Source organism: Mustela lutreola, chromosome 12 (genome assembly GCF_030435805.1).
Source record: "Mustela lutreola isolate mMusLut2 chromosome 12, mMusLut2.pri, whole genome shotgun sequence".
In the NCBI taxonomy this organism is placed as follows: Eukaryota; Metazoa; Chordata; class Mammalia; order Carnivora; family Mustelidae; genus Mustela; species Mustela lutreola.
Window position 1 is genome coordinate 75,170,661 of NC_081301.1, and position 24,747 is coordinate 75,195,407.

Consider the following 24,747-nt stretch of genomic DNA (forward strand, 5'->3'; position numbering starts at 1 on the left):
CATATGTATATAATACACACACACACACACACACACACACACATTTTGTTTATCCATTCATCAGTTGATAGACATTTGGGATGTTTCGATTTGGGGGTTATTATGACTAACGTTGTTATGTTCCTGTACAAACATGTGCGTGAACACATATGCTTTCAATTTCTTGGATATGAATGGAATTGCCAAGTCATATGGTAACTATGTTTAACTTTTTAAGGAACTGCCAGACTGTTTGCCAAAGTGGCTGTACCATTTTACAGTCCCATCAGTAACACGAGGGTTCCAATTTCCCTACACCCTTGCCAACAACTGCCATTGTCTGTCTTTTCAATTACAGTCATCCTAGTGGGTATGAAATAGTATCATATTGTGGTTTCACTTGTATTTCCCTAATGACTAATGATGTTGAGCATCATATCATGTATTTATTGGCAATTTGTATATCTCCTTTGGAAAGATATCTTTATCTACTCAGATATTTTGCCTGTTTTTACATTGTCTTTTTACTGTTGAGCTGAAGACTTGTTTATATATTCCAGATACTAGTTTCTTACATATATGTGACTTGCTCCCATTGCTCCATTCTTTGTCTCCCATTCTGAAGGCTGTCTTTTCACTTTCTTGTCTTTTGAAGCACAACTTTTTAAAATTTTGATAAAATCCAATTTATCTATTTTTTATTTGGTTGCTTGTACTTCACATGACATATCTAGATGACTGCCTCACCCAGGGTCACAAAGACTACTTACAACAGTTTTCTTCCAGAGTTTTATGGTTATAGCTCTTACACTTAGGTATTTGATCCATTTTGAGTAAATTTTTGGATAAAGTGTGAGGTAGGGGTTCAAGTTCATTCTTTGGCATGTGGCTATGCAGTTGTCCCAACCCCATTTATTAAAAAGACTATTATTTCTGCTCATCAAATAGATGCGACTACTTTAACAAATATGGAACTATTCAGATTTCTATTCTCTTCCCCTTCATCTTCCCCCTTTTTTTCCCTTAAGTAATCCCTACACCCAACCTGGAGGCTCAAACTCACAACCCTAGATCAAGAGTCACATGCTCTTCTGACTGAGCCAGATAGGTACCCCAGGATTTTTTTCTTCTTATAGCTGCATTTCTTCAGGTATTTGACCACTTCACCTAAAAAAAAAAATTTTTTTTAAGATTTTGTTTATTTGACAGACAGCACAAGCAAGGAGAGCAGAAGACAGAGGGAGAGGGAAAAGCAGGCTCCACACTGAGCAGGGAGTCCCATGCAGGGCTCAATCCCACATCTCCAGATCATGACCTGAGCAGAAGACAGATGATTAACCAAATGAGCCACCTAGGCACCCCACTTCATCTAAAACTTCAAATGCATTAGCATGAAGTTATTCATAATACCTTCTTGAAAGATTTTTAACAAATGCATAAGGTCTCCATTTCATTTGTAGTATTTGTGCCTGCACACTTTCTTCATTTGTCTTACTGGAGATTTGTTTTCTCAAAGAAGCAATTCTTTGTTAATCCTATCATGTTTGCTTTCTATTCCAATAAATTAAGCTCTTTATTTTTTTGTCTTGGTTTTTATAACTTGAGATAAATTCATTTTTAGCCTTATTCTTTTCTAATAAATTAAAATATTAAGTCCCCTCTACCACAGCTTCATCTATTCCTCGCAACATTTGATGTCCTATTTTCATAATAAAATTTTTTCTAACTTCCACTGTGATTTCTTCCTTAACCCAAAGTTACTTTGGAGTATGTTTTGTAGTTTCTAAACATGAGGGTTTTTTAAAAAACTTTTTTTCCTAGCTTATTTTCCTTTTTTTTTTTTTTTTCTTAAAGTAAGCTTTATGCCCAACATGGAACTTAAACTTACAACCCTGAGATAGTGAATCCCATGCTCTACTGATGGATCCAGGCAACCCCTCCCCTACCATTTATTTATGGTCACAGAATATACTCTGTATGGTTAATAATTTTTTGACACTTTAGATTTGCTTTCTATTAAGCATGTGGCCAACTTTTGAAATATCCAACATGTACATGAGAAAAACATGTATTATGTATTGATTGAGTACAGTAACCTCTATTTTTTTTTAAAGATTTTATTTATTTATTTGACAGAGAGATCACAAGGAGGCAGAGAGGCAGGCAGAGAGAGAGAGAGAAAGAGGGAGGGAGAGAAGGAAGCAGGCTCCCTGCTGAGCAGAGAGCCCGACGCGGGACTCGATCCCAGGACCCCGAGATCATGACCCGAGCCGAAGGCAGCGGCTTAACCCACTGAGCCACCCAGGCGCCCCAAGTACAGTAGCCTCTACATAGTGGTTAGATCTATTGTATTTTCTATAACTCTACCAACTACTTTTTTTACTGTAATTGTCTATGATTGTGCATTTCTCTATTTCTCCTTGTTTTCTTATAAATTTAGAAGCTACTGACTTCTATAAAATTTAAAATTGCTAAACGTTACTGGTGAATTAGACCTTTTCTCATTATCAACTGTCTCTCTTTACTACTAGTTTTTTTTGCCTCAAACTGATGTTATTAATATAGCCACATTCAGTATCTTTCACTTACTGTTTATGTATCTTTCTACGTCCTTTCACTTTTTACCTTTCTGTATCCTTACATTTTGTCTCTCTTGTATATAACTGCATTGTATCACTATCTGAAAATGTCTTTTATTGGAGGATCTTACCCTATTTACACTTACTGCAATTTCTGATCCATTTGAATTTAAAATGTACCACCTTGCCAATTGTTTTCCCTGTCACTTTTCCCTTTTTTCTGTCCTTTCTTTTAGGTTGAATACCTTTTTTTTCCTGTTGTTCCATTTTACACCATTAGTATATAGTAATACACTTTTACAAATCTTTTAGTGTGGTAACCCCCTAAATATTACAACATACAACTCTGAATATTCAAGTTTAATATAAAGTGACAGCTTAACCTTTCCTTAGGCATAAAGGCCTTAAAACACTTTCCCATTTATCCCCCTCTCAACTTACATGCAATTGCTTTCATGTACTTTAGTCCTCGACTCTTTAAAAATTTTTGTTTCAAAATCACTATTACCTTAAATCCCGGTATTTATCCTGTTGTTCATTTCTTCTCACATCTCCAAGCTTCTACCTAGTTATCATTTGCCTTCTGCTTAATGACTTCATTCTTGTGTAGTTTTTTGGGAAACAATTATTTTTGTGTGACATTTCTTAATTTTACTTTTCCAACTCTTATTAAGGACATTTTTGCTTTGTTAAGAATTCTAGATTAGCAGTTATTTTATTCCATCACTTTGAAGAGCCCATTCCATTGTCTTCTGATTGCCATTGCTTTTTACTGAGCAGTTAGCTGCCAAATATTTAGTCTTTTGAAACATGCTTTCTTCCTTTCACTGCTCTAGACTTTTTTCTTTTTCTAGTTTTCAATAATAGTAATATTTGCATAAGTATGATTTTCTGAATATATTTTGTTTGAGGTTTGTGGGACTTCCAAAACCTGCAGCTTGATGATTTTCAAAAATTTTAGCTATTTCTTAAGCAGTAACTCCACAAATATTCTTTCTTCTCTTTCTGGGACTACAGTTACATTAATAGCCCATCTCTCTGTTATATTCTTTTCTGGTTCTTTTCCATCCTTTGGATTCTCTATCATTCTGAATTTTTTTCTTCTGACCAAACTCAATTCACTATTCCTACAGCTATAGTTCACCTGATGTTAAACTCATTCACTAAATTCTTAATTTTAGCATTTTTTTTATTTTTAAATTCCTAATTTCCTACTGAATTTTTTTGTTTAATTTTTTTTAAGATTTTATTTATTTATTTGACAGAGAGAAATCACAAGTAGATGGAAAGGCAGGCAGAGAGAGAGGAGGAAGGAAGCAGGCTCCCTGCTGAGCAGAGAGCCCGATGCGGGACTTGATCCCAGGACCCTGAGATCATGACCTGAGCCGAAGGCAGCGGCTTAACCCACTGAGCCACCCAGGTGCCCCTTCCTACTGAATTTTGTTCAAAAATTTAACAGAATGAGAGAAGCAAATACGTACAGCAAAACATACATAATATTATTCTGTACAATGTATAAAACAGCATGAAAGTAAACAGGGAAATATTTTAATGGGCAACTAAAGCTTACATTGAGCTCGAAATCCGTATGAATGAATCTGGGAGGGAGGGGGATCACTATGAGCTTCAGTATGAAAATATAAGATATATTCCCCCGTGTTTGGGGAATTTCTAATTGATATGACTAAAATTTCAGGACAGACTAGGTGGGTGCAGAGTAACGGAGCAAGATGAAGCCGAAAAATAAGGCAAGAGCCAGATCACAAAAGACCTTACACACTAGATGAAGAGTTTGTACTTCACTTTGTAAGTAGGGGGAAGGAGGAGGTTAATTTAAAGATTAACAAAGAGAGGGCGCCTGGGTGGCTCAGTGGGTTAAGCCTCTGCCTTCAGCTCAGGTTCCTGGAATCAAGGGTCCTGGAATCAAGGCCCTCCTCGGGCTCTCTGCTCGGCGGGAACCCTGCTTCCCCTTCTCTCTCTGCCTACCTCTCTGGCTACTTGTGATCTCTGTCAAATAAATAAATAAAATCTTAAAAAAAAAATTTAACAAAGAGAAAACAATAAATTCATTCTAGAAAGACCATTCAGGCAGAATTATGGGCAAAATTTTCAGGACAAAATAAGTCACAGATCAATAAGTAAACCTACTGGAATAATCGAGGCCAAAGAAGACCAGAGCCAGAATCACAGCACCAATATAGAAGGATATACCCAGTCTTCAGTGACTGAATATGAAGAGAAAATAAGGTCCAATCCCAGCTTTCAATCACTAGTCACAGAGGTAAAGAACATTTAAAAGATCACAAAAGATAATGCCATCTCACCTAGATCTCTTGTAGTAAAAGAATTATGCAAGTATACAGAAGTAAAATCTGTGTTGTACCTTGAATTCTGATCATCATCCTTCAAACACAATGGCAAAGATTTTTAAAATATTTTTTACATCTATAATTGTAAATATGTATTTCTCGTCCAGATATTTTCCTGTTGTTACTTTAACTCAAAGAAAACACCATGTCTTCTCTTACTTAAGTATTTTTGTAATGGTTTAAAAACTTAAGATACTTTAGGGCACGTGTCTGGCTCAGTCCATAGAGCATACAACTCCTGATCTCATGGGTCAGGAGTCCAAGCCCCACATCGGCTGTAGAAGTTACATTAAAAAAAAAAAAAAAATGGGGTGCCTGGGTGGCTCAGTGAAAACCTCTGCCTTCGGCTCAGGTCATGATCCCAGGGTCCTGGGATGGAGCCCCACATCGGGCTCTCTGCTCAGCAGGGAGCCTGCTTCCCTCTCTCTCTGTCTCTGCCTGCCTCTCTGCCTACTTGTGATCTCTGTCTGTCAAATAAATAAATAAAATCTTTAAAAAAAAAAATTAAGACACTCTAAATTTCTAAAGGCAAAAGATTAATAAAAGTAACTTTACCTTTCAAATGTGACTTTTTAACAGCAAAGCGGAAAAGTGGTAAACAGTCTCCATTAAAAAAAAAAAATCAGTACTCCCAACAAAACTAAAGGTAGGTCTACATGTAGAACTAATTCAGAAGGGGATAGGGTCACCTGGATGTCTCAGTCAAGTAAGTATCTGCCTTCAGCTCAGGTCATGATACCAGGGCTGGGACTGAGCCCCCATCAGGCTTCCTGCTCAGCAGGGAGCCTGCTCCTCCCTCTCCTTATGCCTGTTGCTCCCCCTGTTTGTGCTGTCATAAATAAATAAAATCTTTTTTAGAAGGGGGAAAGGGGGACATAATACCTAAGATATGAACAAAACTTCTTTATTGATCCAAAAAAAAGTATTTACTGAATTTTATATTCAAGTTTTCAATATGCTATTTGAAATAAACTATCCTTGAAAATAATTAAACCATTCAATATAATCTCTGAAACATATCAGGATGACATTATATGTGCCTTAAGTATACCAAACAACATTGGGGAGGGTATGTGCTTTGGTGAGTGCTGTGAAGTGTGTAAACCTGGCGATTCACAGACCTGTACCCCTGGGGATAAAAATATATATTTATAAAAAATAAAAAATTTTTTTAAAAAGTATACCAAATATTTACTATCAGTAAAATAAAAACCGAAAGCATTTTTGCATCTGAAAGCCTGACATTCTGATCCACTGGATTTAGATTTTTTCCTAAGTATAATAATATAAAAAAAAATCCTTCTGAGTAACTCAACATATGAGAAGTACAACTACCTATTTATAATTGCTAACTTCCAACAATATGACTCATCAGTAAACACCAACACAATACTTTAGCAATAGTCTTATGTGGAATGACAAACAGAAAACAAAATTCTCGATAACAATGGGTCACCAAATTCTTTCGTCTAACCGTTACAATAAAAAATTTTATTAGAAAAACCTAAATATACAAACATAGTTAAACAGTTTAAAATTAAACCAAAATAAGGTATAAGACTTCCTTTTTCCTTTTTACAAAAAAGTTTCAAACATAAAAGGTTAAATTTAATTCTAAATATTTTCTTGGTTAATTATTTTCTAATACAATTTTGGTAAATTATTTATTCAGTCGCTTCTTCAGGTTCTCAAGGTGCTCCATTTCAACATCTTGTAATGCCAGTACCGTTGCTTTAGACAAGGAGGGATTAAATGAAATAGTCATTAGACAGCACAAATCTATTAAATCTCTCTGACACTTCTGCAAACCATCCAGGAACTTTTGGTACTGAAGAGGATCCTTTTTTAACTGTTTCATTTCTGGTACTGAAAACCCTATCAAACTAGTAAGTATTTCATCCACAAAGTCTACATCTAGATATGCAGTGCCATCGGAAATCTTTGCTGTTATACTCCAAATGCCACCAGAACTTGAAAGATTTCCAGTTAAAGTTACAATAAATGCTTTGACCTTCACTATTGTAACTTCCTTTGGTTTGCTGGCCATTAAAACAGACAAATAGATAAAGGGTGGAGAATATAAATCCATGGCAATAGAAAGGTTGGTGCTGTTCTCTGATGATCTTAAAGAACAAGTCTGTAAATGGTGATCATTTTCATTAGAAATGTGTGAACTCCTTTTTGGTAAATAATTTACCAGCTCTCCATTTGATATTGACATTTTATTATTTAAGGAATGTCCATCGGCACTACTGAAGGTTTGTTCTGTTTTATTATCTGTCTCTGAGTCTTTATTTGTAAAGTCATGGGGAAGGGGTACATTATGAACTGAAAAAATACTACTGTCTTGGTCTCCGGCAGATGGACAAGATTTGCCTTCATTAGTCATTTGTTCAGATAAATTGTTCTCATTCCAAATATTGTTTCCATTTTTGCATATCAAAGAAAAATTATCCTTAGCATTAGGTTTATGTGAAAATCTCTCTATACTTTCATCTGGGGTTCTGTTCAAAGTCAATGGCTGCAATTCTTTAGGCTTTATTTGTTCTTTCTGGACAGTTTCTTCTAAAAGCAAAGCCTCCTCCAGTGAAAAGTCATCTAATTCCCCATCACTGAAATACATAGATTGATCTGGTGCTTCCTCCTTTGGTTTTGGAGAAATAATTTGTTGTGGTTCAAAACTTGACTGCTTTGTGGGAACAGTATTTGAGGAACTACCTGTATTGAAACATCTTCTTTCTAAGGAGGTGTCACTATTTGCTATAAGTTCAACATTTTCATCAAGACTTGCCAAGAGTTCTTCATCAGAAGGTCCTAATGCAGAATCTAGAACATCTGTAATTCCAGGGATGCTCTGATTAGAATTATTTGGTATTACTGAAACTATAGGATCAGGTTCCCCAATTAATCTTGCAAGTACTTTCTCTTGGGCATATTCCTCTAAGAGAGCATCTACTTCCCCTCCCAACACCTTTACATTTTCTGGTTTCAGTAAGAGAACACCAAGACGGAAAGAAATGTTTCCATAAATCAAAATTTTTGTACCTGGGGGAAGATCACTATGAAGAGCTGGAATAGACTGATATTCCATTCCCTGCATTTGTACAATTCCATCAGTTAGCTGCAGCATCAACATTCGTGACGGCTTTGCTTCCCAAGGTTTTGGGGTTACTTGTGTTTCAGCTGTAATTAACTCATTTGTTGTATTCTTTCCTCTCAACTTCTGTATCTGGGAATACGCAGGTTGACTGACATCAACCAATGAATTAATCTGCAGAGCAAAAAATCCATTCAGTTCTCCTTTTGGAACTTCTAAAATGCCATCAGGTAAAAGAGGATGTTCCAAATCTCTCAAATCAGTAAGAAGCCATTGCTCAAACACTTGTTTATTCATTTGTGCCTGACTCAAATTAACATTACCATTTTCTTCTTGGATCCAGTTAATACAAGCTTCCAGCCACATTAGAGGTACTTTAACATGCCATGTAGCTAAAAGCCAGGTTTCAACTCTTAATGCAATATTAGTTACACTCATTTCTTTTAAAATAAAAGAAATAATATGCATGTATTACCTGAAAACAAAAAAAAATTATAATAGTTCAGTACATTTAAATATAGTTTCTACAATTTTCTACAATCCACAGGCATAACCACACCCATTAGATTTTTCTCTCTTTAGCATCTTAAAATTCTTTGACTTTCTACATGGCCAAAATTCAAATACCACAAGTCATCAGATACAATGAGAAAAGCAAAAGGTTTGAGACAGATATATTCAGGTTTGAAAGCGAACTGTCAAATTACAAGCTCTGTGACCTAATATAAATTTCTTAACCTCTCTAACCCAGTTTTTTCAACTGTAAAGTGTCAATACCACTAATATACATTCAAGGGTTATTTTCAAGATTATATGATTAACATTCGTGAAGCTTAATGTCAAACCTATGAAAGACAGTTGGTATATGACAGTTATTGTTTAATTAATAATCAGATTAAGTCACTTAAAAGTTAGTCCAAAAAAAGTAGTCAATAAGATTCTCTTCATATCATAATTCATATTCTATTAAAACTTTTACAACTGTGTTTGTCTGTCTAGCACTTAAATATGTGGCCCTGGGCACCTGGGTGGCTCAGTGGGTTAAGCCTCTGCCTTCAGCTCAGGTCATGACCTCAGGGCTCTCTGCTTGGCAGGGTGCCTGCTTCCTCCTCACTCTGCCTACCTCTCTGCCTACTTGTGATCTCTCTCTGTCAAATAAATAAAATCTTTAATAAATAAATACATGGCCTATGATAAAAATATAACAAATAACAATAGAATCTGAGCTGATGTACAGTATCTTTTTTGTTTGGCTAAATAAATCTCAACAGTCCTATACCTCTGATTCCCTCCATATAAAAGTGGTCTCAAAACACTAAATACTAATTAACCCTGTGTTCATAAGTTTATTTTTTCCTCCCACAGATGAAAATATCTAAAGTTAAAATACATAAAAGTTTTAATATGACCACAAGAAAACTTACCATTTGGAACAGGAACATAGATTTGATGACAGGATTTGGAACTGGTTGTTCAGTGGAGTCACTGTTACCTCTATTGTTCAGAAATGGCCCTGGGACAAGAAGCGGTAAGGGTTACAAGGCAAAGCTGCAGAAAGACTCACTGGTCTACTTGCATGAGTGTTAAGAGTTTGGTGGTATGGTTTTGGGAGTTCCTATTATCAATCAGGGCAGAGTGGAGGTAAAATAAAAACTTGAGGTTTGGAGTGAGCTAAACAGAAGCAAGGGACCATGAGAAATTTATACAGTCCCTCTTAAGTGTGTTTCCTTGTCTATATGCTTAACCTCATAGGATTACTGGTCAAAGTTTAAAAATATAGGAGAGAGGATGGCCCACAAGACACTAGCACAGGCACATATTTTGGGCAGCTGGGTCAGGTGACCCAAGGGGGTGATCCAGCTAGCCTCAGCAACCCCACCACCATGGCCAGTCAGTCACAGGGTTTACAGCAGCTTCTGTAGACTAAGAAGTGGGTACCCAGAAAGTGTCCAAGGTCCACATGCAAAAAGAAATGGAAGCTGAAGCAGGCCATAGCAGCTCAAGCAGAAATAGAATAGTACAATCTACAAAGTGAAAAAAGTGTCCAAGCTTGATGAAACTGCAGCCCTGAGATCCCATGGCAGGGGCAGTACTGAAATGGAGGAGACTCGAGAGATAATGACCATCCTTCAGACCTAATTCCAGTAAACAGGGATTAAGTCCTAGATAACCTCTTGGACTTTGAGACATCAACCAGAAATCCATAAAAAGTACCACATAAGTGGACACGGGAAGAAGAAAGAAGTGCCTGTTCCAAGGCTTAGAATTTTAGATGCCTTCATGGAATATGAAATTTTAGTAAACCTTGAATTATATCCTTGTGAAAAGGCAGTAAATTATTTCTGTATTATACAGTAGGTCCTTTCACTTTTTGGAGAATAACAAATCTACCTTCTTTGTCTGAACTTAAAACTTATCCTAGGGGTACCTGGGTGGCTCAGTGGGTTAAGCCTGTCAGGTCATTGTCTCAGGGTCCTAGGATCGAGCCCCACATTGGGCTCTTTGCTCAGGAGGGAGCCTGCTTCCCCTTCTCTCTCTGCCTGCCTCTCTGCCTACCTGTGATCTCTCACTCTTGTCAAATAAACAAATAAAATCTTTAAAAAAAAAAAAACTTATCCTCATGTACATGCAGTCTATAGCTAATAATACTGTACTTCTTACTTGAAAACTGCTACAAGAGCAAATCTTAAAAGTTCTTATCACAAGAAAAAAAATTCTGTGACTATATATGGTGATGAATGTTAACTAGACTTCTTGTGGTCATCATTCCACAATGTATACAAATATCAAATCACTATGTTGAACCACTGAAACTATTAGAATGCTATATATCAATTATACCTCAATTTTTTAATAACACCAAAAAAAAGAACCTACCTAAAGATTTCATTTTTTTACCTTGTATTTCTTAGAAATTTAATGGGTTCCCCATCTTTTAACTCTACAACATATATATCAAGAGTGACTTTTTATTTATTAGATGTAAAATAAATGTTCTGAAAAAAGAGGGATTAAATGGGTTTTATTCCCCCTAAAGCTTTCTTGAGGTTCTGTGGCTTTATCTATGAGAAAGTAGTAAATAAATATTTGTAAACTGTGTTAAGCAGCAGACAGCCTTAAAATAGTCTTTTCTGGCTGTGGGTTAGAACAATAAGGGCATCTGGGTGGCTCAGTCAGTTGAGGACCTGACTCTTGATTTTGGCTCAGGTGGTGATCTTGTGGTCACGGGACTGAGCCCGCCTTGGGCTCCATAATGTGTGTGTAGCGTCTGCTTGGGATTCTCTCTCTCCCTCTCCCCTTGCACACATGCATGCTCGCTCTCTCTCTCTCTCTCTCTAAAATGCATACATACATACATACATACTAGTATAATTGTTTGGGCTGCTTTAAGTTCCTCTTAATAAAAATTACTAGATGACAGAATTCAAGAACTGGTTACATGTTATTACATGTTATTACTGGGTATACTGATAATCATTTAAAAGTTAAGACTATCATGCACAAAAATAAAACAAAACAAACAAAACAAAACAGGAGGGCCAGTATATAATCTAGTGGAGTTCAGAGTATAACTGCCAAACTGTCTCACACTTAATAAACTTTGTGACCCTAAACAAGTGATCACAATATTAATTTAACAAATGGTTACAATTTAAAGAAGTTATAGTTGTGAGTTTTACATGAATAACATTTTAAAGGAGGGGCTAAGAAGGTCATTATAATTACAGAACTCCTGAATTTTCAGAGTGAAAAAAATAAGAATACAGATATATGGTTTTTTGATTGTATACAAAAAACAATATAAAATTTCAAAGGTAGGAAAGGTCCCTGGCCCATTGTGATGAAAACTGACCACATAAAGATTGATCAAAAGACTCTTTAAGACATTTAAGACTATGGCACCCCTATTGCATCTCAGAGAGACTGCTTCTAGAGAAGGCAAAAAAAAATCTCTGGACTGAGGGATACCAGAGTACAGCTGAAATGGAGATAACATACTGAAAATAGGGGCAACATATAAATTCCTAATTCCTAAATGCTGAACAAATACTATTCTCTTCCCCTATAAAGCACCCAGAAATACCAACAACTAGGCCTATACTCTTCCAGAAAGAAGACTAGAAAATCTTTCTCTGAGAAATCTTACTACCTTAACAGAAAAGACCTAAAGATATTATTAACCCAAGAGTTTCTCCAATTAAACTGCCCATTTAAGACTGCAGACAGAGACTCAGAGTTTCAACCAGCTTTCTAGTTCTATTTCCCCTCTCTTTACTATAACAAGATACATGAGAAAAGCTTCTAACAATAAGGCACAGCAAGCAAACAAACAAAAAAAAAATGCAATGAAGCAACTATGGAGAAAGACAAGAACTTCAAAAAAGCTATCATTATTATCGTAAAAAGATAATATCTGTGTAGTAAGAAAAGGATTCTATAACAAGAAATATTTATAGGATAAAAAACAACTCTTAGAAATTTAAAAATGATAGTAAAAAACGAAAGACAGCAAAGGAAACAAAAGAGTGAAAAAGCAACCTAGAATATGGGAGAAACATTTGCAAACCATTATCTGATAAGGGATTAATATTCAGAATATATGAACTCAACTCAATAATAAAAGAAATTTTAATGGGCAAAAAACACATGTTTTTCTAAAGATATACCAATGGCAAATAAGCATATGAAAAGATGCCCACCACTGGGGTGCCTGGGTGGGGTGCCTGGGTGGCTCAGCAGGTTAAAGCCTCTGCGTTCACCTCAGGTCATGATCCCAGAGTCCTGGGATTGAGCCCTACATGGGGCTCTCTGCATGGCAGGGAGCCTGCTTCCGCCCCACCCCACTGCCTGCCTCTCTGCTTACTTGTGATCTCTGTTAAATAAACAAATAAAATCTTTAAAAAAAAGAAAAGATGCCCACCATCATCATCATGACAAATGCAAATCAAAACTGCAATGAGGGGGGCGTCTGGGTGGCTCAGTGGGTTAAGCCGCTTGCTGCCTTCAGGTCAGGTCATGATCTCAGGGTCCTGGGATCAAGTCACACATCGGGCTCTCTGCTAAGGAGGGAGCCTGCTTCCCTCTCTCTCTCTCTCTCTCTGCCTGCCTCTCCGTCTACTTGTGATTTCTCTCTGTCAAATAAATAAATTAAATATTTAAAAAACAAAACAAAACTGCAATGAGGGGGCACCTGGGTGTCTCAGGGGGTTAAGCCTCTGCCTTCGGCTCAGGTCATGATCTCAGGGTCCTTGGATTGAGCCCCGCATCAGGCTCTCTGCTCAGCAGGAAGCCTGCTTCCCCCCTCTCTCTGCCTACTTGTGATCTCTCTCTCTCTCTGTCAAAGAAATAAGTAAAACCTTTAAAAACAAAAACAAAAACAAAAAAGACCTATAATGAGATACCACTTCAGACCCCTTACAATGGGCAAAACCAAAACCAAAGAAAATAACAAGTATTGGTGAGGTGTCGAGAAATTGGAACACCTACCCACTGTTGGTGGGATTATAAAATGATGCAGTAGCTACGGAAAACAGTACGGAGGTACTTCAAAAAAATGAAAAATAGAACTACTATATGATCCAGCAAACCAAGTTCTAGGTATATACCCCAAAGAATTGAAAATGGAATCTCCAAGAGGTATTTACAAACCCATATTCATTGTGGCATTATTTACAATTGACAAGATAGAGAAGCAACCTAGTTGTTCAACAACAGATGAAAAGATAAAGAAAATGTGGTACATAAGTAGGAAGGAATATTAATTGGCCTAATAAAGGGGGGGATCACATGATATGCTATAACATGCATGAACTTTAAGTACATTATGCTCAGTGAAACAAGCTAATCACAAAAGACAAACACTGCGAGTCTGCATCTCCATCTCCGCAGTGCCTGTACTTCTTGAACTATGATGGTTTCTGGGGTGGGGATAGTACACATGCTTTGTTTCTTTGCAGGGCTAGCGTCCTCCTCCTAGCAGCAGCAGGAGCTGCGGTGGCCATGCTGCTGGCACTGCAGCTGTGGGTAGTGCTCCTGGTGCTTCTTGGGTCCTGGTACTCCCATCAGTCTCTCAGTCTCTTGGTGTTGGCTGGGTCCCGTGGGCACACCACTGAGATCCTGAGGCTACTTGAGAACCTGTCCATTGCTTACTCTCCTAGACATTATCATTGCTGATACTGATGAAATGAGTGCCCATAAAATAAATTCTTTTGAACTAAATCGAGCTGACAGAGACCCCAGTACTACATTCACTGCATTCCCAGAAGCCAGAAGGTTCAGCAGTCCTTGCTCTCCACAGTGCTTGCCACCCGTACTCCATGTGGCTCTCCTTTCCGCTGACTCACAGAATGAAGCTGGATTTGGTGTTGTGTAATGAACCAGGAACATGTGCTCCTAACTGCATATCTGCCCTTCTCTATTGGGATAGTAGGAATAAAGAAAGTAATCACTATCTATGTTGAAAGCATGAAAAGTAGAACATTTATCCCTATCCAGAAAGATTCTGTTTTATGTCTCCGATTACTTCATTTTTCAGTGGCTGGCTCTTAAAGAGAAGCATCCCAAGTTGGTGTACCTCAGGCAAATTGGTTAATGAATTTCAACTTATTCTCTAGAATTTTGCAGTCAACCATATTTAGTAGAAAAAACTACATGTTTATTCCAAAGGCTTCTGCAGGTCCTCAGAATTATTGGTGGTGAAGAGTAAAAAAATGTGTAAATAATCCAGTAAGGAAAATAAAGGTGCTCTTGTAAAACAAACATTAAAGGGTACCTGGGTGGCTCAGTTGGTTAAGAGTCAGACTCAGAGGGGCGCCTGGGTGGCTCAGTGGGTTAAGCCTCTGCCTTCGGCTCAAGTCATGATCCCAGGGTCCTGGGATCGAGCCCCGCATCAGGCTCTCTGCTCAGCAGGGAGCCTGCTTCCCTTCCTCTCTCTTTGCCTGCCTCTCTGCCTACTTGTGATCTCTGTCTATCAAATAAATAAATAAAAATCTTTAAAAAAAAAAAAGTCAGACTCAGAAATCAAAGATGACTGAAACAAATGAAGAGGGGGAAAAAAAAAAAAAGAAGAGACCTGCTGTGTTGAAGACTCTTAAGGTTTCAGTTCTCCCCAGCTGATATATAGATTTAATGCAATTCCATTCAAAATCCCAGCAATCTGTTTCTCATAAAAAATGACAAGATTATTAAAAATAATTTATAAGGAAAAAATTATAAAGTAACAATAAAATTTATAAGGAAAGGCAAAGGAACTGGAATAGTCACAGTAATTTCGAAAGCAAAATACAAAGTTAAAGGACTCACACTATCTGACTTCAAGACTTGGTATAGGGCGCCTGGGTGGCTCAATGGGTTGGGCCGCTGCCTTCGGCTCAGGTCATGATCTCAGGATCCTGGGATCGAGTCCTGCATCGGGCTCTCAGCTCAGCGGGGAGCCTGCTTCCTCCTCTCTCTCTGCCTGCCTCTCTGCCTACTTGTGATCTCTCTCTGTCAAATAAATAAATAAAATCTTTAAAAAAAAAAAAAAGACTTGGTATAAAATTTCACAATCAAGAGCACCTGAGTGGCTCAGTGGGTTAAGCCTCTTTGGCTCAGGTTATGACCTCAGGGTCCTGGGATAGGGCTCTCTGCTCAGCTGGGAGCCTGCTTCTCCCATCACTCTACCTGCCTCTCTACCTACTTGTGATCTCTCCCTCTGTCAAATAAATAAAATATTTTTTAAAAATAAAATAAAATAAAAATAAAATTTCACAATCAGGAGAATGAGGTATTGGCAAAAGGATTAACATATAAGGGGTGCCTGGGTAGCTCAGTGGGTTAAAGCCTCTGCCTTCAGCTCGGATCATGGTCTTAGGGTCCTGGGATCGAGCTCCACATTGGGCTCTCTGCTCAGCAGGGAAACTGCTTCCCCCCCCCCCCGCGCCCCCGCCTGTCTCTCTGCCTACTTGTGATCTCTGTCAAATCATATCTTTAAAAAAACAAAATAAACGGATTATCATGTAAATCAATGGAAAGAGAAGACAGCTTAGAAATAGACCCACACATAATATAACCAACTGATTTTCTACAAAGTTGCAGATTCAACTTATACAAAGTTGCAATTCAATGGAAACAGGACAGTCTTGAACAAATGGTGCTGAAACAACTGGACATTCTTTTGCAAAACATGAACCTGAACCAATACCTCATACCTTTTATAAAAATTAACTCTAAATGAATCATAGACCTAAATGTGAAAACTGCAACTATATTAAAGCTGTAAGAAAAGTTAAGAGAAAAATCTTTGTAACCTTGGTTTCTTAAAAGTTTTCCTAGGAACAACATCAAAACTATAATCAAGGGGCGCCTGGGTGGCTCAGTGGGTTGAGCCTCTGCTTCAGCTCAGGTCATGATCCCAGGGTCCTGGCATCAAGCCCCGCATCGGGTTCTCTGCTCTGCGGGGAGCCTGCTTCCTCCTCTCTCTCTCTCTGCCTACTTGTGATGTCTCTCTCTCTCTCTCTCTGTCAAATAAATAAATAAATACATAAATAAAATCTTTAAAAAAAAACTATAATCAAAAAAACTATCAAAAAGAAAGAAATAAACTGGACTTAAACAAATTTTTAAATTCTGCACTGTTAAAGACACTATAAAGAATATAAAGACGCGCATGCGCGCACACAGACATACCACAGACTGAGAGAAATTGATAAAAGACTTCTATCCAGAATACACAAAGAATCTATACTTAAAATTCAATAAGAAAACAAACTTATTATAACATGAATAAAACATCTGAATAGGCACTTCACCAAATAAGATATGCAGATGGCAAATAAATACATTAAAAGATGCTCAATATTATCAGACCTTAAGGAAATGCATAATTAAAATCACAGTGTGGCACTACACATCTATTAGCATAGCTAAAATAAAAAATAGCTGAGAACACCAAATATCAGAATTTTCATACATTGCTGGTAGGAATACAAAATGGCACAGCCACTTTGGAAAACAGATACACAGTTTCTTAGAAAGAAAAACATAAACTTAACAACCCAACAATTGCATTACCAAGCAATTACTCCAGAGAAATGAAAACCTACACTAATTAAAAACCTTTTCTATGAATGCTTATAGTAGCTTTACTCATAATCGCCAAAAACAAGCCAGATGTCCTTCAACTGGTGAATGGATAAATAAATTATGGTACTTCATTATAATGGAACAGCATTTAGTAATAAAAATGAATGAACTACTAACAGAAACAAAAACCTGGGTGAATGCTACTAGAATATAACTCTCCCAAAATTCATATGTTGAAATCCTAATGCCCAATGTGATGGTGTTAGGAGTAGGACTTTTGGGATATGCTTAGATGATGAGGTGGGAACTCTGATGAAAGAGATTATGGCTTTTATAAGAAACCCCACCACCATCATCACCACCAACTCAGAGCTACCTTGGGAGATTACAGTGAAAAGATGGCCATCCACGAACACAGAAATAGGTCCTCCTCACCAAACACTGAAACTGCTGACATCCTGATCTTGGACTTACCAGCCTCTATGAAGTAAATTTCTGTTGTTTCTAAGCCACCCAACTTATGGTATTTTGTTACGGCAGCTTGAACTAGACTAAGACAAATGTCAATTGTAGTATTTGAAGTGAAAGAGGCCAGACAAGACAAAGACTGCAAAATTCCATTTACATGACATTCTAGAAAAAGCAAAATTAGCAATGAAAAACAGTTCAATGGTTGTCAATATAAGAGGGACTGACTACAGGAGCATAAGGAAATTGGGGAGGAGGGGATGATGAAACTCTTCTATATCATGATGGTGGTGGTAATAGTGACACAGCTGTGTTTGCTAAAACACAAAGAGCTATACACCAAGAAAACCATGAATGTTACTGTATATAAATTATATCTCAATAAAAAAACTGAAGGTTAACATCAAAAGAACAGATATGTCATAATTTCCAAACTAGCTAAGGAAAACAAATAAAGAAAACAACCCAAAAGAAGGCACAAAGCAACGGCCAACTACTATAAATAGAAACAATAAAATTGTAGAAACATGTCTAAATAGATCAGCAATCATAATGAATATAGATTAACTCACCTGTTAAGAGATACTCTCAAAATGAATAAACCAAACCCAGCTGTATGGTTAAAAGATAGACCTAAAACAAAAATAACATCAAATATGAAATTAATTAAAAGCATGTTAAAACTTCCAAGCAAGATTCCAAGAAACCATAGTTTAGTGACATTTTATCCTCAAGACTAAAAGATCTGTACAGTTGACTCCTAAACACAGGTTTGAACTGCACAGGCCCACTTTTATGCAGATTTTTTTCAATAATTATAGTACTGTAAATGTACTTCTCTTATGATTTTCTTAGTATTTTTACCGTCTTCCTTTATTGTAAGAATACAATATATATGGGAGCCTGGGTGGCTCTGTCAGTTAAGTGTCTGCCTTTGGCTAAGGTCAAGATCTCAGGGTCCTGGGATCTGGCCCCATGACAGGCTCCCTACTCAGTGAGGTGCCTGCTTCTCCCGCTCCCTCTTCTCCACCTCACCTACACCTCTCCTCATGCTCTCTCTCTCCATCTCAGATAAAGAAAATGTAAAAAAAAAAAAAAAAAAATACAGTATGTAGTACATGTAACACAAAATATGTGCTAATTGCCTACTTATGTTATCAGCAAAGCTTCTGATCAATAGTAAGCTATTATTAGTTACATGAGTCAAAAGTTATAAGGGGGACGCCTGGGTGGCTCGCTGCCTTCGGCTCAGGTCATGATCTCAGGGTCCTGGGATCGAGTCCCGCATCGGGCTCTCTGCTCGGCGGGGAGCCTGCTTCCTCCTCTCTCTCTCTCTGCCTGCCTCTCTGCCTACTTGTGATCTCTCTCTGTCAAATGAATAAATAAAATCTTTAAAAAAAAAAAAAAGTTATAAGGGGATTTTCAACAACGTGGGGTCAGCATCCCTAACCCCAGCTCTGTTCAAGGTCAATTATACTTACATAACCTAAGATTACAAAGTGCTGTTTTACTGCATCTGTTGTCATTTTTTTAATCTCAAAAATTAAGCCAGATCCATGGCTCCTAGGTGTGTTCATTCAGTAAGTTACCTATATTCTTCACTAAAATGTAAATCCATTAGCAGATGGACCTAGTATAATTTGCAAAGGTGTGGTAGGAATATAATGACAGTCATTAAGTAAACGGAAATTAGGACAAAGCGTACTTTCAGTTGAATTATAAACTGTTTAAGTAAATTATCAAGTGTAAATGCCACAATTACAATTAAGTTGTTGCAGAATGTTCTGTACTATAAATCACTCTGGATACAGTATATATACCTAAAATTATGACATGCAGCCACATAAATACAAATGTTACTTTCTAGCTGTATCTGTTAAATACTAGGAGACAACACCATGGATACTTCTAGGAGGAGAAAGGAACAAATGAGAAAGGAAGAAAGATCAACTGTGAATTGAAAAGGTCAAGGCTAGACAGAAAATGAAATAAACGAGGATGAGTTTCAGAGATACCCATCCTATATCCCAGCAGGTACAGCTGTATAAACAAGAGATGGAGATAAGGGTTTGCTGAAAATAAAAACAAAACTTTTTATCTGTAAGATTTTTAGCTTTTTTCAAAATACTTGTACATCTGTAATATTACACCTAAACCTCAAAATAGTAACATGAAAGAATAAGTATTGTCATCTATTTAAGATAATAAAACTAAGGTTTGAAGATTAAAACATAAAGATCATATGTAGTAACAGACCCAGGACTGGAACGTAAGTTCTTCTAATATCCATTCCTAGGCCTTCGGCTAGATCCGGCAGACTTCTCTGAAAAGAGGAAGTATAGCCAGTCCCTCATTTACATACAAAACCCACTTACATACAAAAGGCAATCATAAAAAGTCATTCTACAAGAGCACTACACTGCTATTATAATGAACAGACTTTTCTCAGATCTCATTTAAATAAGCTCATCTAGTGCATTCTAAATTATTTCATTTGCAATGTCAAGTGAAAGAAAAACTTAACATCACCCACTGCATCTATCTGTAACAGCTTCAAAACAATAGTGCCACGTTAATTACTACTTTTCCTCTGCTATAACTCTGCAAAAATACCACATAAAACAATTTCAAATTTTTTAAAAATTACAAACAAATATTTTAAAACATTTATCCTTTTTTTTTTCCTTAACTTCAAATATGCACTTCCTTGTTATTGCTGTTAACATGACAAGTAACAACTCCTTTCCAATGACAGTTGGGACAAATTCTGAGAAACACTGCTCAGTGAAGCACAACTAAATTGTTTCTATTAATGTTTGGCAGTCCTAATTAGTAATTCTCTCCAAGTGCTATCTTCTAGGATTTAAATCTCCACTTCTCAAGCTAACTGAGATAGTATAATTTTATGATGTTACCATAAGTAGGCAAAGGAAAAAACTCTGACTAAAACCCCAAAAGATAACCAAGACATATTTAAAACACAAGTAAATGTGATAAAAGATACTTAACATTGGGCCAAGCACTCAAATATAGCTAATTTCAAATATTTTACCAAAACAGTCAAGAACTTTGGGGGAGGGGCATCTGGGTGGCTCAGGTCATGATCCCAGGGTCCTGGGATTGAGCCCTGCATAAGGCTCTCTGCTCAGCAGGGAGCCTGCTTCCTTCTCTATCTGCCTGCCTCTCTGACTACCTGTGATCTCTGTCAAATAAATAAATAAAATCTTAAAAAAAAAAAAGAACTTTGGGGGAAAAAAATGACTACTAAATGAACATTGTTACACAAAATTCTTCATTTAAAAGCAAATTAAGTGTAGGGTTATACTGATCAGAGTATACTGCAGAGTATACCCCCCACAACTGCATGTTATAACAAATAGAATAAAAAGATGATTCTATATATATAAAATGGGTTTTCTTCTGCAGGTTAGAAAGAAAATTTTATTTTAAAATTTAACCAAATGGAGGGACACCTGGATGGTGTCAGTGCTAACAGTCGGTTAAGCATCTGCCTTCAGTTCTGGTCATAATCCCAGGGTCCTGAGATCTAGTCCCACATCGGGCTCCTTGCTCAACAGGGAACCTGCTTCGCCCTCTGCCTGCCATTCCCCATGCTTGTGCACTCTCTCTTTCTCTCTCTCTGACAAATAAATAAATAAAATATTTTTTAAAAATAAATAAACATTTGATTAAATGGAAAAGGTATTATCACATGAGATCTGTATTTATTATGAAGTTCAAGACTGGGTTTCAATAACCAAGTCCCTTAATAATTTAATAAACTGTATTACCTGCATCTACTCCTGAGAATTCTTAAGGTTTTCCTTCCTCTCTTTCTGGAGAAATTGAGCAATCACAGTCACTGCAGGCAGAAATAACTTACAGGGGAGGTGTGAGCTGGAGAGCACTATTTCCCAACTGCTCATACAAAATGAACAGCCCGATTCTCATGAACATCACTGCCCAAGAAAAGAAAAAATATATAGAAATGTTTTTTAAATTGAACATTAAGAAATGTTCGTACCATCACTTCTTTTACTCTCCAAAATGAATCTTAAGAAAACAAGGAGGACAAAGATCTATGCACCCAAAGTGTTTATCACTGCTTGTATGTATAGTATGGAAAAAAAAGAGAAACAAACTAAATGTTCAACAACGGTGGCGGGGGTAGATTACACTACATTGGATCCATGAAATGAAAGGTTATGGTCTTTAAAAAAAATTCCTAAAACCCTATTTAATAACATGAAAATATGTTCACATTTTACTTTGTTAGGAAAAAGGCCAGATACAAAATTACACACATCTTAATCCCCATTAATTTCATAATCATGAAAAAAATGTTTTCTAAAAAACTGATTTTATACACACAAAAATTAACAAGATAATCTACACTTAAATTTCTTGACTGCAGGAACCGACCAGGAAAGAATTAAGTAGGAAAATCCTATCATTCACCACAAAGACACACTGACATGGTGGATTTGTAAGTTAGTTTTCAATAAGCCTTACCTATTCCATTTCTAAAAAACTGAACAAATGGTAAAAGTACCATCCTTTTGGACATTGTATGTGGCATTCAACAAACAGCTGAGATTTAAAAGCATTAACAAATATTGAAATCATAATCATTCCATGTTCATACTAGCTTTATCTAAAAAGTGTGTCGTAACTCATTGAAAATAACTTCAAAATTCTGAGACAGAATTCTCTGAAAATTAGAGGGGAAAGTTATATTTAATGACTGAAATTAGAACGAAGTTATCAGTAGGGCTGTTTATGGATCCCCCATAACCTATTATAAGGAAAAAACAGAAAAAGGTTTAGGAGCTTGAATCCCACCTCTGCTATGTAACTTCAGACACATTCTTTAACTTCTCAATCTTAATTTTCTTATCCATAAAACAAAGATAACCATAACTTACTCACAGAACTATAATAAGCATTAAACTGCCAGTACAAGGTAGAACACATAGTTTGGAACTCAGGAAATAGTAGTTATATTTTGAAACATCCAGCTGGCTAGTGTGCAATCTCAATTACGTTAGCTTATCTAAAGTTAAGTAAATACTAGCTCTAAATTCACTGAGAGTTCAAAATGACCATAAAATTAATTATACAAGACAGGAGCCACTAAATGTATTCATCAGGTTGGCAAGTCCTTGAATAAGCAAAAGTGCAATTTGATAGTTTAGCTGAAAACAACAGATGAAAAATATGTTGAAAAGATAGACTTTCCTGTTATTTAAAGAGTAACCCTAAAAAAGTAAATTAAAACAGGTTAAGGAAGAAACACATGGAAAAAGGAAAAAGAAAAATAAAAAACCACCCTATCAGCCCTGGCATCTAAAAAAAGGTCATAACTGCTTTCACCAGGTAAGGTCCAGTCAGAAGAATGCAAAACTGGAAGGAGGAAGTTCTTAGGGCTGTTTACTTTGTATTCCTTCTCTACCCTTTAACAAGGTAGAAAGTGATGGCTATACCAGAAGTACTAGCTTGAAAGAAAGCATAGTACAATATCCCATATGTGCCTGTTAGTGTTAGTAAAATGTCTCATGTTTTAAACAGCAATTAAATGTTCCAAATCCGGACTTGCATATTAAATCTCTATAATCCAAGTATTCCCCCTTACCTACAGGCATCAATTCTTGGTTGAATATTTAATAAAGACCCCAACCATGTAACACAGAACCAAAACATAAACTAAGCTTTACCTCCTAACAAGACTCTTGATGAGATACACTCTTCATGGAGGGGGACATTCGCCAAAAATTACATTGTCACTTAAAGGCACCTACAAACTCCACAATCCCAGGTGCTAGAGTATTTAACTCTCCTAGGCAGTAAATGTTCACACTTCCTGAAGTCTTCAGTTCCCTCGAACAAGAGTTTCTTCCTAATTAGGCAAGTAAAATATAATGGATGAACGCAATCATACAATAACCGATGCTGGTTACATCCATTTTCCGAATTATTCAAGTTACAATAGGATGAATCAGCACAAATTCATCATTACAAGATATATTATGTATGTGTGTTGTGCTAATGGTGGACTTCGCTTTCTATGTAAATTGTAACATCTTTATGCTTCAAACACGTTTCTAGGGGTGTGAGCGCAGGCTAGAGGGTCGAAGAGGAAGGACCTGGATACGGGCTACTACCAGGCCAGGCGCTTTCCCAGGGTCGTCACCGATTCGAAGCGACCTTAAGGGCCTTAACAAAAGAAATCATCAAAGCTTGGCACAAGGGCCTCTGAAGGAACCGAACGCAAAGCAAGTACAAACTTGATCGCGCTACAGCAGTAAGGTATTTGAGGACGAGGTTTTGGGTCTGTTTTCATCACTGCCGAATACCGACTCACTCGGTCGGAGCTTCAGACAGCTGAATGAACAGAACGCGGACGTCTACAACTTGTGCGATTTGCATTCATTTGAGGAGACTGAATGCAACACTTTCGGAAAATTTTTCACAGATAAAATGCAGCGACAACACTACAAGGCACTCTTCTCCTAGGCCCCATTAACAAAAATGGGGGTGAGGAGGGGGGAGAAGAAGGAAAAGAGACCAAAAAAAAAAAGAGTAGTCTCCTCAGAACGCCGGTGAAGACGCTTGGGATCTCCAGGAAGCGCCGGGTGAGGGTCGGAAACAAGGGGTACAGTTCTCTAGGCTCCGAGACGGACCCGCCACAGGCCAGCGGACCGGCCCGCGTTTCCCGGGATCCTGCCCGAGCCGACGGAGGATGGCGGGCTGCAAATTGCCAGCTGCGCCCCGAACCCGGGCCGCGCCTGATGGGCGCTGCCACCCGTTACAAACAGCGGGTTTCCCCGCCGGGCTGCACTCACCGACGCGCAGCTCGCCCCGCAGGCCCGGCGGGAAGCGAGGTGGGGCGAGAGGGAGATGCGAGTTGTGGACTGAGGAAACGGGGTATTCCTTTGGACCTAGCACCAACCTGGGCGTCCCGCCTTCCCTCGCGCAACAGCGGTTCCTGGGCCACGCGACTGTAAGAACGGGAACCGCCCCGCTGCGCGCCCAAATCCTTTTCTTTTTTTTTTTTTTTTTTTTTTGCCTCTTCCCGCCCGATTTCCCGCGCGCTGACGCCCCTCCTCCAAACCTAACCTAAAAGACTCTCTCGGCCCTGAAAACGCCCCTTCCCCGCCCCCTCCCCGTGCGCGTGAACGGGGTAGCCTTCAGT

The 24,747-nt window shown here is 37.6% G+C and overlaps 1 protein-coding gene and 1 pseudogene across 10 annotated transcripts; one reads left to right on the top strand and one right to left on the bottom strand.

Annotated features, from left to right (window-relative positions):
* Positions 1-1,187: 1,187 nt before the first annotated feature.
* RMI1 (RecQ mediated genome instability 1) lies at positions 1,188-24,701 on the bottom strand. 10 transcript variants are annotated; one of them, XM_059141135.1, is made up of 6 exons: positions 24,398-24,701; positions 21,347-21,514; positions 18,128-18,188; positions 15,327-15,509; positions 9,449-9,537; positions 1,188-8,499 (listed from the first exon to the last, which is right to left on the bottom strand). In XM_059141135.1, the coding sequence occupies exon 6, from the start codon at positions 8,490-8,492 to the stop codon at positions 6,588-6,590; it is 1,905 nt and encodes a 634-aa protein (XP_058997118.1). In that variant the 5' UTR covers positions 8,493-8,499; positions 9,449-9,537; positions 15,327-15,509; positions 18,128-18,188; positions 21,347-21,514; positions 24,398-24,701; the 3' UTR covers positions 1,188-6,587. The 10 variants fall into 10 exon arrangements, with proteins under 10 accessions (XP_058997118.1, XP_058997124.1, XP_058997126.1 ...); XM_059141141.1 differs by lacking the exon at positions 15,327-15,509 and having other exon boundaries at positions 1,188-7,762; positions 7,973-8,499; positions 24,398-24,700; XM_059141143.1 differs by having other exon boundaries at positions 1,188-8,198; positions 24,398-24,699.
* Positions 9,532-14,616, top strand: LOC131812152 (UDP-N-acetylglucosamine transferase subunit ALG14 homolog; annotated as a pseudogene).
* Positions 24,702-24,747: the final 46 nt, after the last annotated feature.